The following is an 11,720-nucleotide window of genomic DNA, read 5'->3' as shown; positions in this document are numbered from 1 at the left end:
GCTGCTGGGGGAATTATGGGCTGCCGGATAAAACGCACCGGACCCCATCTTCATATTACTCATCCACATGGACCCCCGCGTAGGGAGGCTGAATGAGACTCCTTCAGGAGTTATTAAGAATTTGAAATGCTTTCTCTATGAAACACTGCACTGCAATCTCAACCACTCCTTTAGAATTATTCCTGAATTATATTGTTGTTTGATGAATGGCTTTTTGTATCATTTTTACACTACTAGTTTTCCTACTTTCATCAGTCTTCATTTTACATAATTACATGTGGAATAAATGAATAAAACTTTGAAAAGGCTACCTTCAAATCTATTATTACAAGGAAAACACCAATGGAATTAAGCCTTTTAAAAAACAACAACCGGGGAATCAATATATTATATATATCACCTATTCCTTGTTTGTTTGTAACATAAACCAGTTTGATTATGTATGACACCCTTTAATATCAGTTCAAACACTGAAGCTTTATACTGACCTACCATTGACAGAAAATGTAATTTATCAGTTAAATTATATTTTCCAGTTCTAATAAGAACACTTTTTATCAACAACTTTCCTCACAAAGTTGCCTAAAAGGTGTTTAGTTAGTTAGCTTAGTGAGTTATGGTGACAAATTGCTGCAGTGTAGAGGGAGGTGGGTATTTATCTTTTAAAGTTTGTCCCTGTTGTGCAACTTTGTATCACTTTTACAAATGTAGTTTAAATATATAAAGTAAATGCATGGAATAAATAATTATTTATGATTCTGGCTAACACAAAGGTCGGAGGTGGAGGTTAGGGACATGTCATTATCTGCCCTCTTTTAGACGTGACACATTTATCTTTTATTGGTTTGTTTTGTACCACAGAATCATAAAATGTGAAGAGAGGGAAATGAGATACTAAGGACAAGAACCGAGAGGTCAAAATTGTCATATAAGTATTATTTCTCTCCATGAGGATCCACCTAAAGGGACGGTTTTACATTTTATGGGGTCAATCTTGAGGGACAAACATGCCCAGGTCACCAGGGAAACAGTGGAAATAATGGGAACCAGTTGAAGGGTGGTGTCAGGTTTACAGCGGGAAATCATGACAATTGGTGTCTGGCCATCCTTTTCATGGGTCTCATTTTCTGGTGACCCATGACTGCATGTGTTTCACTGGAGAAGACTTTTCACTCACTGTGCTGCTGTTTCCTCGCTTTGTCAACTTTGCTTAAAATACATAAAATCTTAAGTGAGTGAAGTGACTTGTTGGAGAATTCCAATGATCGTTTTAGTAACATGAATAGTACCATTAGCTTTCTCTCTGACGTGTCATGTATGATACAGAAATAAAATGAACACTTGTTGTGTAGCTGCTTAATCTCTAAAGAACTCCTGGTTTTCAAGATAGAAGTACTTTGACTTGGCTTTATTAGTGTAAAGGTGAAGATCATAATCATGCCAGTATTCACTAGAACTGATCTTACAATATTCATCATGTTGTAACCAATTTATTTATTAATTTACTTTGTTCTGCTAAATCCAATTACTTTTGTTGTTACTCAAGACTGGATTAAAAATCAGGCAAATTGACTCTGGGGGCCCTAGGCCCCTATGTGCCAATTAATTTGTGGTAAAGTATTGTTTTTTTTATGATATGCACTACCAAAGCACAATCAAAAAGTGAAATGGTATGGGCCCTAATGTGGTCTTATAGAGGACTCTGTGATAAATATTTCAGTTGACATTATGTTTACATGGTGCATGTCCTTAAACACATTTGGGTTTCATCCAATGAGGACACACTAACATTCTTAAGAGCCTCCAGCGTGCAATACTGCGTTAATACACAGGGTGGCAGTACAGAGTCATGTTGCCTCAGTCATTGAGTAGTTAAGTCTGCGAGTCCAAAGTCAGAAAAATGAAGTCTCTGCTTGGCTCACATACATCAGGATATCTGTTCAAATGTGGGAAATAACCCCGTTAGTAGTATCTCTACTGAGCAGCTCACACTTCTCCAAACAGCTTCCTGAGGACAGACGCCCCCATGTTGGAGGGGCGGTAGTCTGGAGCTATCCCCAACCTCTTGTCGTCACAGCAGCCTTTTATAAACAGTCTGCCCGAGCCCGCTGGCAGGACCACCGACTTTTTTTCAAGCCCACACTATATAGGACCAACCTTCTCGGGGTATAACACGGTTATAGACAAAATGGCTACGGAACACTTGGAAATGAACGGTGATGCTGACCGAAACGGCGAGGCTGAGGTAAGACAGCGGTGCCCGTTACAAAGGACAGCATATTGTTAGCTTCTTGTTCAGTAATGTTTAAACCACCACTAATATCCGGGTCAGGTTGAGTCATGGGTAAATCCGCACATTTCCCAGTCCGAGTATGAGATACTCGTCGGTTACATCGTGAAATCGATGGCTGCCATCTCTCTCATCCATCCAGACACCATCCTGTTGTTTGATGTTAGTTAGCTAATTTATTTCATTAAGCTAATATGACCGTTTAGCGGCAGCAGCTGAGTCTTGGATTAGCTCTCAGTTCAGGGCTATTTTAAACGTTTTAGTTCATAAAGTAACTTGTGTGTGTGTTGTGCGATGAGTTTACCGCTGTCCCTCTGCTGATATCTACAAAGGCTCAGGTTGCACATAATGACAGGCGATACAGAGGACCATGTGGGTGTACAATGATTCACCTATAAAAGGAGCCCAGGTGGGTGAACTCAGCCAGGGAGCCAAAGCTATGTGATTTGACCGAATGGGTTAAAACTGTGGCGGGATGTAAATACAAGCTTACATCGCCTCTGTTCAACTATACATCTTTTGTATTTTGTCAGGAAAGCCTGTCCATGTGCCTTTACTGTGGGATCAGGTATTTTATATAGCTAATGCTAACCTCATTGGATAATATCTATGGACGTGGGAGAATATAACCAAGTACATGTAGTGTTACTTTGATCCAAACGTTCAATGGGAAGTGGTCTCTGTAATAAAAAGTCATAACTTGTGTCACTGGGAATTAACTGCAGGTTGACTTCTATAAAGGAGTGTAATAAACATTTATTTCAAATGCACTGATGCTGCTGCTGCAGTCATTAGTACAACTGCCCATGTTTGTCACCTCAATAAATACATACAGAATAGAGAGTATGTTTAAAATAATGTTGTGGGTAATTATACAAGCCAGTGGCCGCAGAGAAACGCTTTACTTGGTCAGGAATGACTGTCAGTTTTTAAATGGACTTTTGTAGGGTCAGTGTAATCTACTGGTTATTACTCGATTCATTGATTAGCCAATTGATACAATTATTCTACAACTATTTTTAATAGTTGATTAATTGTTGAAGCAATTACATTTTGAACTTCTCTCTCTGTTATAAAACTTTAAATGGGAATATCTTTGGCATTTTGATTGTTAGTTGGACAAAATAAACAATTTGAAGATGTCATCTTGGGCGCTGGGGTCTTGTGATCTTTCTTTTAATAGATAATAATAAATAATTGATACACGTTAATTGATCATTAAAAATTGCAGTGCAGTGCCAGGACACACATTCACATTTGGAATAACTGTAGTCACTATAAGTGTCTTTTATGCACATATTATCAGTAATTTCTTGGGAGCAAGCTTCCCCAGTAAATGAATAAATAAATATGACAGTGATGTGGAGTATGTCAACTAAAACATACATCTTACATTACACAGTAGGTAAGTATGGATTTCTGTTCTGACATCAAGTCAAGTTAACTTGTAGAACCCAATATCACAAACAGTGTCTCAGTGGGCCTTACAGACAGCAACAGATCTAACCAAAGTTCCTGAAGAAGAGAAGGCAAAACTTCCTCCCAAAAAAACTCAGCACATAAGGAAGACATTTAAAAGACTGTAGAAAAGGAAATTCAAAGAGAAACCACCACTCCTTGGAAAGCTCTGGGTGTGTAGGGAAGAAGGCAAGTACAAAAAGTGAAAATGAAGCTGTACCAGTTCAAGAAGTTAGAGATATGGTGGGTAACAGCTAGTGACCTTCACACTCATCTGCTGGTCTACCACAAGAGCACCTTTTTCCTTTTTGCGCGCTGAACTAAACTCACATGAAGAGAAACAGGGGTCTTGACCCTGGTTTCCTGTTACGTATTGTTTATAATGTGGTTTTAAATTAACCATTTACCACAGACTCACTTCACTTGTAAGACAAACACAACTAATTTATTTGCTGCTCCACAAAAAGGAAGGAAACTGACATGACCTCTTCTTGGACAGATAAGTAAGTCCAAGTAATTCTTGACCTTTGGACTGAAACCACCGGAGTGACCTTCTAAGTCGTGGGTGTTCCTGTTTTTTCTCAGCCACCAACTTTCACTTCAAGTCATATCTTCCACATAGCAAACAAAAATATTGTGTTTGCGCAAATCTGGGTCTTTAGGTTATCATTCTGATTCTTAGTATGTTGGACTGTTTGATGAATAAGTCCCTGTTTCTGGTGACACACTTCTCTAATTCGTAATGCCAAGTGGAAGATTTTAGAGCCTGCAAAATAATCCCCACATATCCAGCTGCATTCCTGCATGTATTTGCTAAGAAGGTGAAAATCCAGTCTGATGGCAGCAGCAGGGTGCTCTCATTTTCTCCATGTTAAAGTCACTTTTTAAACACCACGTTTACACAATTGTCAGGACGTCAGGAGAAGTTTTGATGTCTATCACAGCAGCACACTGACTTCAGAGGGCTCATTAAAGATACCCGAGAGATTACATCACAGAAACATTAACTGACATCTGATGACTATATTTTTTTATGTTAGTGGCATCTACCATAATAGAGCCATTAATCAAGAACTATTAGAGATCAATCTGAAATCCTGTCCTGACAAAGCTTGTTCAAGTTGACGTCAGGTTTTGTGTTTGTGTTCAGGTCCCGCTGCGAGGCCGCTGGGGGAGACAGGAGAGACCTCTGAACATGAACCATTATGCCAATAAGAAGAGTGCAGCAGAGAGCATGCTGGATGTGGCTCTACTGATGGCTAATGCCTCACAGCTCAAGGCTGTGCTGGAGCAGGGACCGGACTTCACCTTCTATGTGCCCCTTATTACTCTCATTAGCATCTCCCTCATCCTGCAAATCTTGGTGGGAGTTATGCTCATCTTCATAGGTACGTTTGGAATTTGTTTCTATTTGGCATACCTGTTAGCATTCACAAATAAGATGTATTGTTTTGGTCCTCTACTGCACAAACAAATTATGTTAGTGTCCTCTACTACAACATTGTGTGAAGTATATGTGATATTATATTTATTAAATTTGCTTTGTCCTGCTTTTCATTTTTGTTCTCAGTCTTTGAGTAAACTCACAGTTGTGAGTTGATATAATAAATGTTATTTAGACATTGTCAATTTCTCTCTAAAACTACAAGTATTTTCCACAAATGTACAAACTTGAACTTCTTTCTTGAGTTTTTTTCCACAGGTTTACAAAAGGGGGATTTACAACCACAGGTTGCGAAATCATTTACGCACTCCATCATTTCACAAGCTCAGAATCTTATTCACCGTTATTTGGGCAAATAAATCTGGGAGCACATCCTTTTTTTCCCTCAGAATAAATTGCTAATGACTAATGTATTGGACTGTTAAACTGGAAGTAGTGAGCCTGAGGGTTAGGGTTTGTATTGCCATACTTTGGTGTGCAGAGAATACTGTTGTGACAGAGAGCTGAGTTCAGAGAGCCACAGCAGGAAGATGTGCCTCTGCTGTCAGCTGTTTCCACTTTTAAAGAACTCTCTTTAACTATTGGAAAAATATATTGTGTCACTGGAGATTTGCCAATAAAAAATACGGACTTCCCCTTCATAGAAAAAAAAAGTTCTCTTTTCAAACCAGCGAGGCACGTAATGTCCTAATGGAGGAAGAAGCTAATTATTCACCTGAGGGCAGTTCTGTCAGATGCTGTTAATTTATATTACTGTGCTCAGTAATGATTACTTCACTAAAATGAAGTGTGGCAACAGGTCTGGCTATGTGAGACTACCTCACTGCTGAGCTGACAGGAAACTCTGTGCTGCCCCCTTGTGGGTAAATTAAGTGACTACTACTGACAAAGCAAAACCAAGTGACGTAAGTTTCATTTCTCTTGTGTCAGTTAAGTGGAACCTGAATGATGAAAGCATGCACTACAAGCTGAACATCATGGAGAATGTCGCCACATCCTTCGTCTTCATCATAGTCGTGGTCAATGTCTTCATCACAGCCTTTGGTGTCCAGCAGCCCAGCCCAAGTGCTTGATCACACTTTACAGGACTCTCCGTGCTTGCTGATCAACTTAGTAAAGATGGACCTTAACGTTGTTTGTGCAAATGGACATGATATTTATTTATTCACCAAACTAAATGGCATGCAGGTGCTTTTGCCATTCTGTAATTCAACCTCTCAGGCTTGTCACTTGATACCCTGAAGATCAGGTGACGAGTATGTGTGTGTGAATGTGTGTGTGTGTGTGTGTGTGTGTGTGTGTGTGTGTTAGAGGGGTTCACTTCTGACTTCTCTAATCATGGCTATGGACAAATGTGTGGTCAGTTTTTATTTAATGTGGCAATTCACCAGTTTGTTACCTCTTATACTCAGGTTACTGATGCAAATACATTATTGCCTTTACTTATAAAACAAACATATCAGGAGCAACATACTGTATGTCAGTTCTACTGTTATTTTGAAGATTTAAATGTGTCAGTACCTGTCAAGTCTAATCCTAATGTATGCCTACATTTTTATCACAACAGAAAAATCCAAAAGAAATTACTAACAGTAAGTGCATGAGGAGCCATCTTGGCCTGCTGCTGCTCATGTGGCATTACATGATAGAACAGCTTTATTATGGGGGCAAATGCACCATTTACAGTGTTAATGAAGTGGACCATACATGCTTTTGTTCTCTAAGGGCTATGCAAAGTCTAGTGTGTGATGTTTAAACTGATCTACCTGTATATGTTAGTTAATGTCTACAAGTGTTCATGGATGGAAGTATAAAGTGTATGAGGTTACTTTTATTTACTTTTATTATACGATCTTGTATTACACACTGTTTTAAATGACACTTTTATAAATAAAACAAACGTGATAAGATGTGTTTATTGTCCTGTTTATTCTTATCATGCAATGTTTTGGTTTTTTTAAATTGTACAAAGACAAAAGTCTCAGTCCTACAAATGTTGGCACTTCTAAATTTAAGGCATTTATACATGTCACAATGTGACAAACTGTCAGGCACTGGACCTCGATGCGTAGACATTAATTGACAACCATCAGAAATATCAATATTTCTTTTTTTAGAATAATATTACAAAATTGTTGAATACAAGGAATAACAACAAATGTCAGGTGTTTCTGGTATTAGCTTCTGATATCCTGAAGTTTAACCACCATACCACAAAGAAATACAGTTCAACAAAGCACCATCATGATAGTTACTGTTATGCTCTCTGTTAGACATTTTAATTAAATTCTTTACAAACAGCCTGAGAAATCTAATCAATTACCAAGTATTTGCCTGTCCTTTTGGGGTAAATTCATTTACTGCCAGATTTAATATTTAAAATTGGCTTTTTAGAAACTAACTTATCAATATACAATCGTAAAAAAGGCACAATAAGAACAAACAAATATCCACACTATAGAGTATAACATGTAGCAATAGCTGGGTTTCTAAACATTTAAATGTACTTTTACTTTAACTCTCACACACTGAGTCTACTGATTCAGTGAGATAGACTGCAGACCACGCTACATGCTACAGGAAAAATAAAAGTCTCCATCCTGCCCGACCCAGCGGAAACATTCAGGCATGCTTCCGGTTTTCAAGTGCATGGTGAAAACATGAAACGTGGTTTGAGCAAATGCGAAGTTAAGCGATAGTAAGGCATCGTTTAGAGAAAGTCAAAATTGAATAGCTGGAAAAAATTGGTTAGAGATGCCACGAAGTAGGTGGCAGTGCCTTAACCGTATGTGTGTTGATGGCCACAAGGGCCAATTCCATCCTTGTCAAGGGGAGTGCTAACCTTCTCTCCTTTCATACAACACGACCTACATTAAGGAGACGTCATTATATAAATACTGACTTCGGCAACTTGATTTCACTTATGGTGCCATTTCCGGTTTTATGAGTATTCTATCGACTAAACACAACTCATGTATGTTCTGTTTAAAACGGATTAAACGGTGTTTACGCGTAATTACTGCGATTCTTCATTCACCATTTCTACATTTTGGTTTGGTCGTAGTGCTACCCATGATGCACTGCGCTGATAGAGCGGGACATCATTGGTAGACGCAATCACGTGATTGCAAAGCTCACTAAGAACTCGTTACAATACGGACACCGCTCCACATTATGTCTGCCTGTTGATATGACTAATTTCTTTTTTTAATCTAAATGTGAGCAGCAGAATTTCGGAAAACTGGTGAGACCAACACAAGCCAGATTGTGTGTGGTGATGTAGTTTCTTTTTTTGGCCACAAGAGGGCTGTTATGTTCTACAAAGAGGATACTATTAGGATACTATTACATGTGTCTTAGTGTGCTTGACATGAGTGGGAACTGGGCAGAAAAGGAAGCATGATTCTTCACTGCACAAATAAATGTACATGGCTCAGCACACTGCAAAGAAATACACGGAGTGCTGTCTGAGCCAAAATAAAAAGTTGAAAAATATGTTTGGCCTGAGTTCCTTGACATCAAAGTGTAAGTAAGCAGATAAAGACCAGGTTGTTGCTTTATAATTATTATATGGCTGCAAAATGTACTGATGAATTGGAAGCTATCCTTTTTGTAGAAAATGTAAGCTGATCCTATATTGTTAAGAATGTACAGCACCTCCAAATATTTTGTCACTAATGCAGTCATTGTTTTGCTTGTTTGATTGGTTTGTAAAAACTGCTTCATGCCACTTTCGAAGATTGTTTTTTTATTTCACTGTGATCATCCCTAGAGTGTATTCAATCCCTTTAACCCACTTAAATAGGTATCAACACATGAGGAAATAATAGCAAAGAGCCAAACGTAGCTCTGAATTTGCCCCATCATTCTCATTTTAGATCAACAGCAAAATAATATATACAACTGCGTACAAAATTAGTATTCAACTCTTGGAAAAGGTATATTGTGCTGTGCTTTGGTACAAGTAGCATTCATGAGAGCAGTACTGCTGAAGCACCTGGTGTGAGGGACTCGCCCCTTACTTCATGAGGCTTTCTTCAGTGTACCATATGAGGACCTCCTGAGCTCTTTTTTTCAAACCCAGAGCAGCCATCCCGAGGGCCCGGCTACCTCCACTCACTTTAGCCTCTGCAGAACAAAGGCACCTTCTTAGTAACACTGAATTAACAGCATTACGTGGAAGTATATTTTCAAAAGCATGCATGTACTAAAAGTTATTTATATGTTAGCTAGCCAATAATACTGACAATATCTGATTCTGTTAAAAAACTGGAAAGCTACTTACCACTGTAGTAATAGAGTAAAGCCATTCCCACGGCAACACTGAAACAGCCCAGAAAGAAGAGGGGACCTGGACACAGGTAAAGACATAACAACGTGAATGTAATTAATTAAAACAGTGGCTATTCCTTATTTAGTCATTTTTAAGATAAGATATAAGGAAATTTGCATTGTTACAACATAAAAGATTTGAAGGTCATCACTAAATTATCTACTTATCATTTTATGATTAAGAATAGCAGTTTAATCATTTTTTAACAGTTTCACATTGCACACACATTGACATACATTCTTTTACATCAACATCTTACCTCTGTCGTTCAGAACGTATCTCTGTTGGTAGACACGTGGATATTTTAGTGGATCTAAGGAATCTGCAGGCAGGACAGATACATTTTAGTGTGTGGAATAAAATGTAGACTATATTAGAATACACAACCAAATATGTATAATCTATTCTGCAATATCCAAATAATGGTTGAATACCTCACTAGGATCACACACAATATAGAGAAGCAGTTTTTGGGGACTAACCTCTGAGGCGGAGCCGTGTGGGCAAGCTGTAGTACACCTCCTCTACATGCAAGTGAAGAGCTCTGTAAAACTCCCTGCATGCTTCCTCTCCTTTCCCCTGCAGGTGGGTCAGGAGCTCCCCCAGTCGAACACTCGTGGGCACATCCAAGTTTCGGAACTGGATAAAAATAACAACTGTTATAATGGGATATGTATACATAATATATGTAAATGTATATGTTCTTGCTGACGCAGCTCGCCACAGGCCTGACTGAAGCATCTCCACTGGAATCATTTTTTTAATTATTTCATGTATTCATAGTAAAGTGCTTGTTGAAGTACAATTTCAATGTATTTGTACTTTCCTTGAGTCATTCTTTTATTCCAATTCAGGGGGAAATAATGTATTTCTTACTCCATTACATGTATTTCGCAATTTAAGTTACCAATTACTTTTCAGATTGAGATTTTGCATGGAAAACCTAACACCAGTTTATAAAATATGATGCATTATAAATTAAACACATACACAGCTACAGCATTAAATGCTGCCTACAAATGAACACGCCAGTAATATATGATAATATAATATTGACTGGGGTCATTGTGCTGCATGATGAATACTTTTACTTTTGACACTTTTTAACATTTTGCAAATACAACATTGCAGATTGTTAATGCAGAATTTTTATTTAAACCCGAGTATTTTAATTACCTTTTACATAATCTCTTCCACCTCCACAACTGCCTGCATGCGACCAAGACCAAGTGAAGTACTTTTTGCATGAGGACTTACTTTGGTGGCCTCCTTGTCTGAGAGGATCTGCGGGTAGATTCTGTTGAGCTGCAGGATGAGTTTGTCCACCAGCTCCGTGTCCAGTCTCCAGTCAGCTTTGAGGAAGGCGCTGTCCTCTATCAGCTGCTCGTGGAAACTGTCTGTCCGTGTTAACAGAGAGAACTTTTAAAAATAACATAAAATAAAATAGTATGTCAGCAAAACCCATACACTGTCTGATAATAGGGTAGCGTTTTCACTGGGAAGGGACGTCAGTTTGCAGTAGCATGTCCATACAGGCTACTGAAAGCGAATGTGACTTTCTCCAGTCTTTCCTCGTACGTAACTGTGACAGCAGAGGCATGGAGGACCGGCAATGTTGCGAAAAAACACTTGTTGTTCAAGTAACTTGTATGATGACAGCGAAGTGAAAAGAGAGGCTATTTCTCTTGTCAAACGTATTACAAGAAACTTTTCAGAAAGCTCAACAGGACTTGGCATGAGACGTTACGTTGTCATTGGCAAAGTGAGGCAACTTTTCACTTCTAGTGCCGTTGTAATGTTCGTGATTTGGAGCGAATGGGAAGACATTAAATACACTAAGACACTACAAAAGGCTAGCTACATGGTAAAAGAAGCGTTATTTTTAGCTAAAGAAAGACACAAACCTCCCATTGTGGAGTCCCCTCTGTCCTTTGTTTGGACACGCCCTCTGACGTCACCTCACGTGCAGGGAGTGGCTTACGCCAACGTCTTCCAAAAAGGAAAAAAAACTTTCCTTTTCACCGGAAATGGAAATTAATGTAGGCTAAGCTAGGCTTTATTGACCCGTATAAAGTTTTATACAGATGTGCTGTAGTTTACTTTCAATAAAACTGGTAATTCTACTGTAACTAGCAGACATTATAACTAAAAATCAGTTTTATTGTAAATGTCAATTGAAATGGGTAAATTTCACT

At 38.5% G+C, this 11,720-nt stretch overlaps 2 protein-coding genes and 1 non-coding gene across 4 annotated transcripts; 1 reads left to right on the top strand and 2 right to left on the bottom strand.

The window, feature by feature from the left end:
* Positions 1 to 2,158: 2,158 nt before the first annotated feature.
* On the top strand, positions 2,159 to 7,090 carry ninj1 (ninjurin 1). Of its 2 annotated transcripts, none has more exons than XM_070903017.1 (3): positions 2,159 to 2,245; positions 4,899 to 5,136; positions 6,123 to 7,090. In XM_070903017.1, exons 1-3 carry the CDS (start codon positions 2,189 to 2,191, stop codon positions 6,263 to 6,265), a joined length of 438 nt encoding a protein of 145 aa, XP_070759118.1. In that variant the 5' UTR covers positions 2,159 to 2,188; the 3' UTR covers positions 6,266 to 7,090. The 2 variants fall into 2 exon arrangements, with proteins under 2 accessions (XP_070759118.1, XP_070759117.1); XM_070903016.1 differs by having other exon boundaries at positions 2,189 to 2,256; positions 4,880 to 5,136.
* Positions 7,052 to 11,453, bottom strand: card19 (caspase recruitment domain family, member 19). The gene is made up of 6 exons (XM_070903015.1): positions 11,430 to 11,453; positions 10,783 to 10,922; positions 10,008 to 10,164; positions 9,785 to 9,847; positions 9,478 to 9,543; positions 7,052 to 9,320 (listed from the first exon to the last, which is right to left on the bottom strand). Exons 1-6 carry the CDS (start codon positions 11,434 to 11,436, stop codon positions 9,211 to 9,213), a joined length of 543 nt encoding a protein of 180 aa, XP_070759116.1. The 5' UTR covers positions 11,437 to 11,453; the 3' UTR covers positions 7,052 to 9,210.
* LOC139283518 (U6atac minor spliceosomal RNA) lies at positions 7,929 to 8,056 on the bottom strand. The gene has a single exon (XR_011597322.1). It is a non-coding gene; the product is annotated as a U6atac minor spliceosomal RNA (small nuclear RNA).
* Positions 11,454 to 11,720: the final 267 nt, after the last annotated feature.

The sequence above is a fragment of the Enoplosus armatus genome, chromosome 3 (assembly GCF_043641665.1).
Source record: "Enoplosus armatus isolate fEnoArm2 chromosome 3, fEnoArm2.hap1, whole genome shotgun sequence".
Lineage (NCBI taxonomy): Eukaryota > Metazoa > Chordata > Actinopteri > Centrarchiformes > Enoplosidae > Enoplosus > Enoplosus armatus.
This window is presented reverse-complemented; position numbering and strand designations above follow the sequence as displayed.

Bases quoted from the DNA above. Each gene is read 5' to 3' on its own strand.
- ninj1 (XM_070903016.1), top strand. From the start codon at position 2,189: ATGGCTACGGAACACTTGGAAATGAACGGTGATGCTGACCGAAACGGC. The intron at 2,257-4,879 runs GTGCCCGTTACA...AGTTGACGTCAG, and splicing joins GAGGCTGAGGTAAGACAGCG to GTTTTGTGTTTGTGTTCAGG. The intron at 5,137-6,122 runs GTACGTTTGGAA...CTCTTGTGTCAG, and splicing joins AGTTATGCTCATCTTCATAG to TTAAGTGGAACCTGAATGAT.
- card19 (XM_070903015.1), bottom strand. The intron at 9,544-9,784 runs GTAAGATGTTGA...ACCTGTGTCCAG, and splicing joins ATACGTTCTGAACGACAGAG to GTCCCCTCTTCTTTCTGGGC. The intron at 9,321-9,477 runs GTAAGTAGCTTT...TTTGTTCTGCAG, and splicing joins TTTACTCTATTACTACAGTG to AGGCTAAAGTGAGTGGAGGT.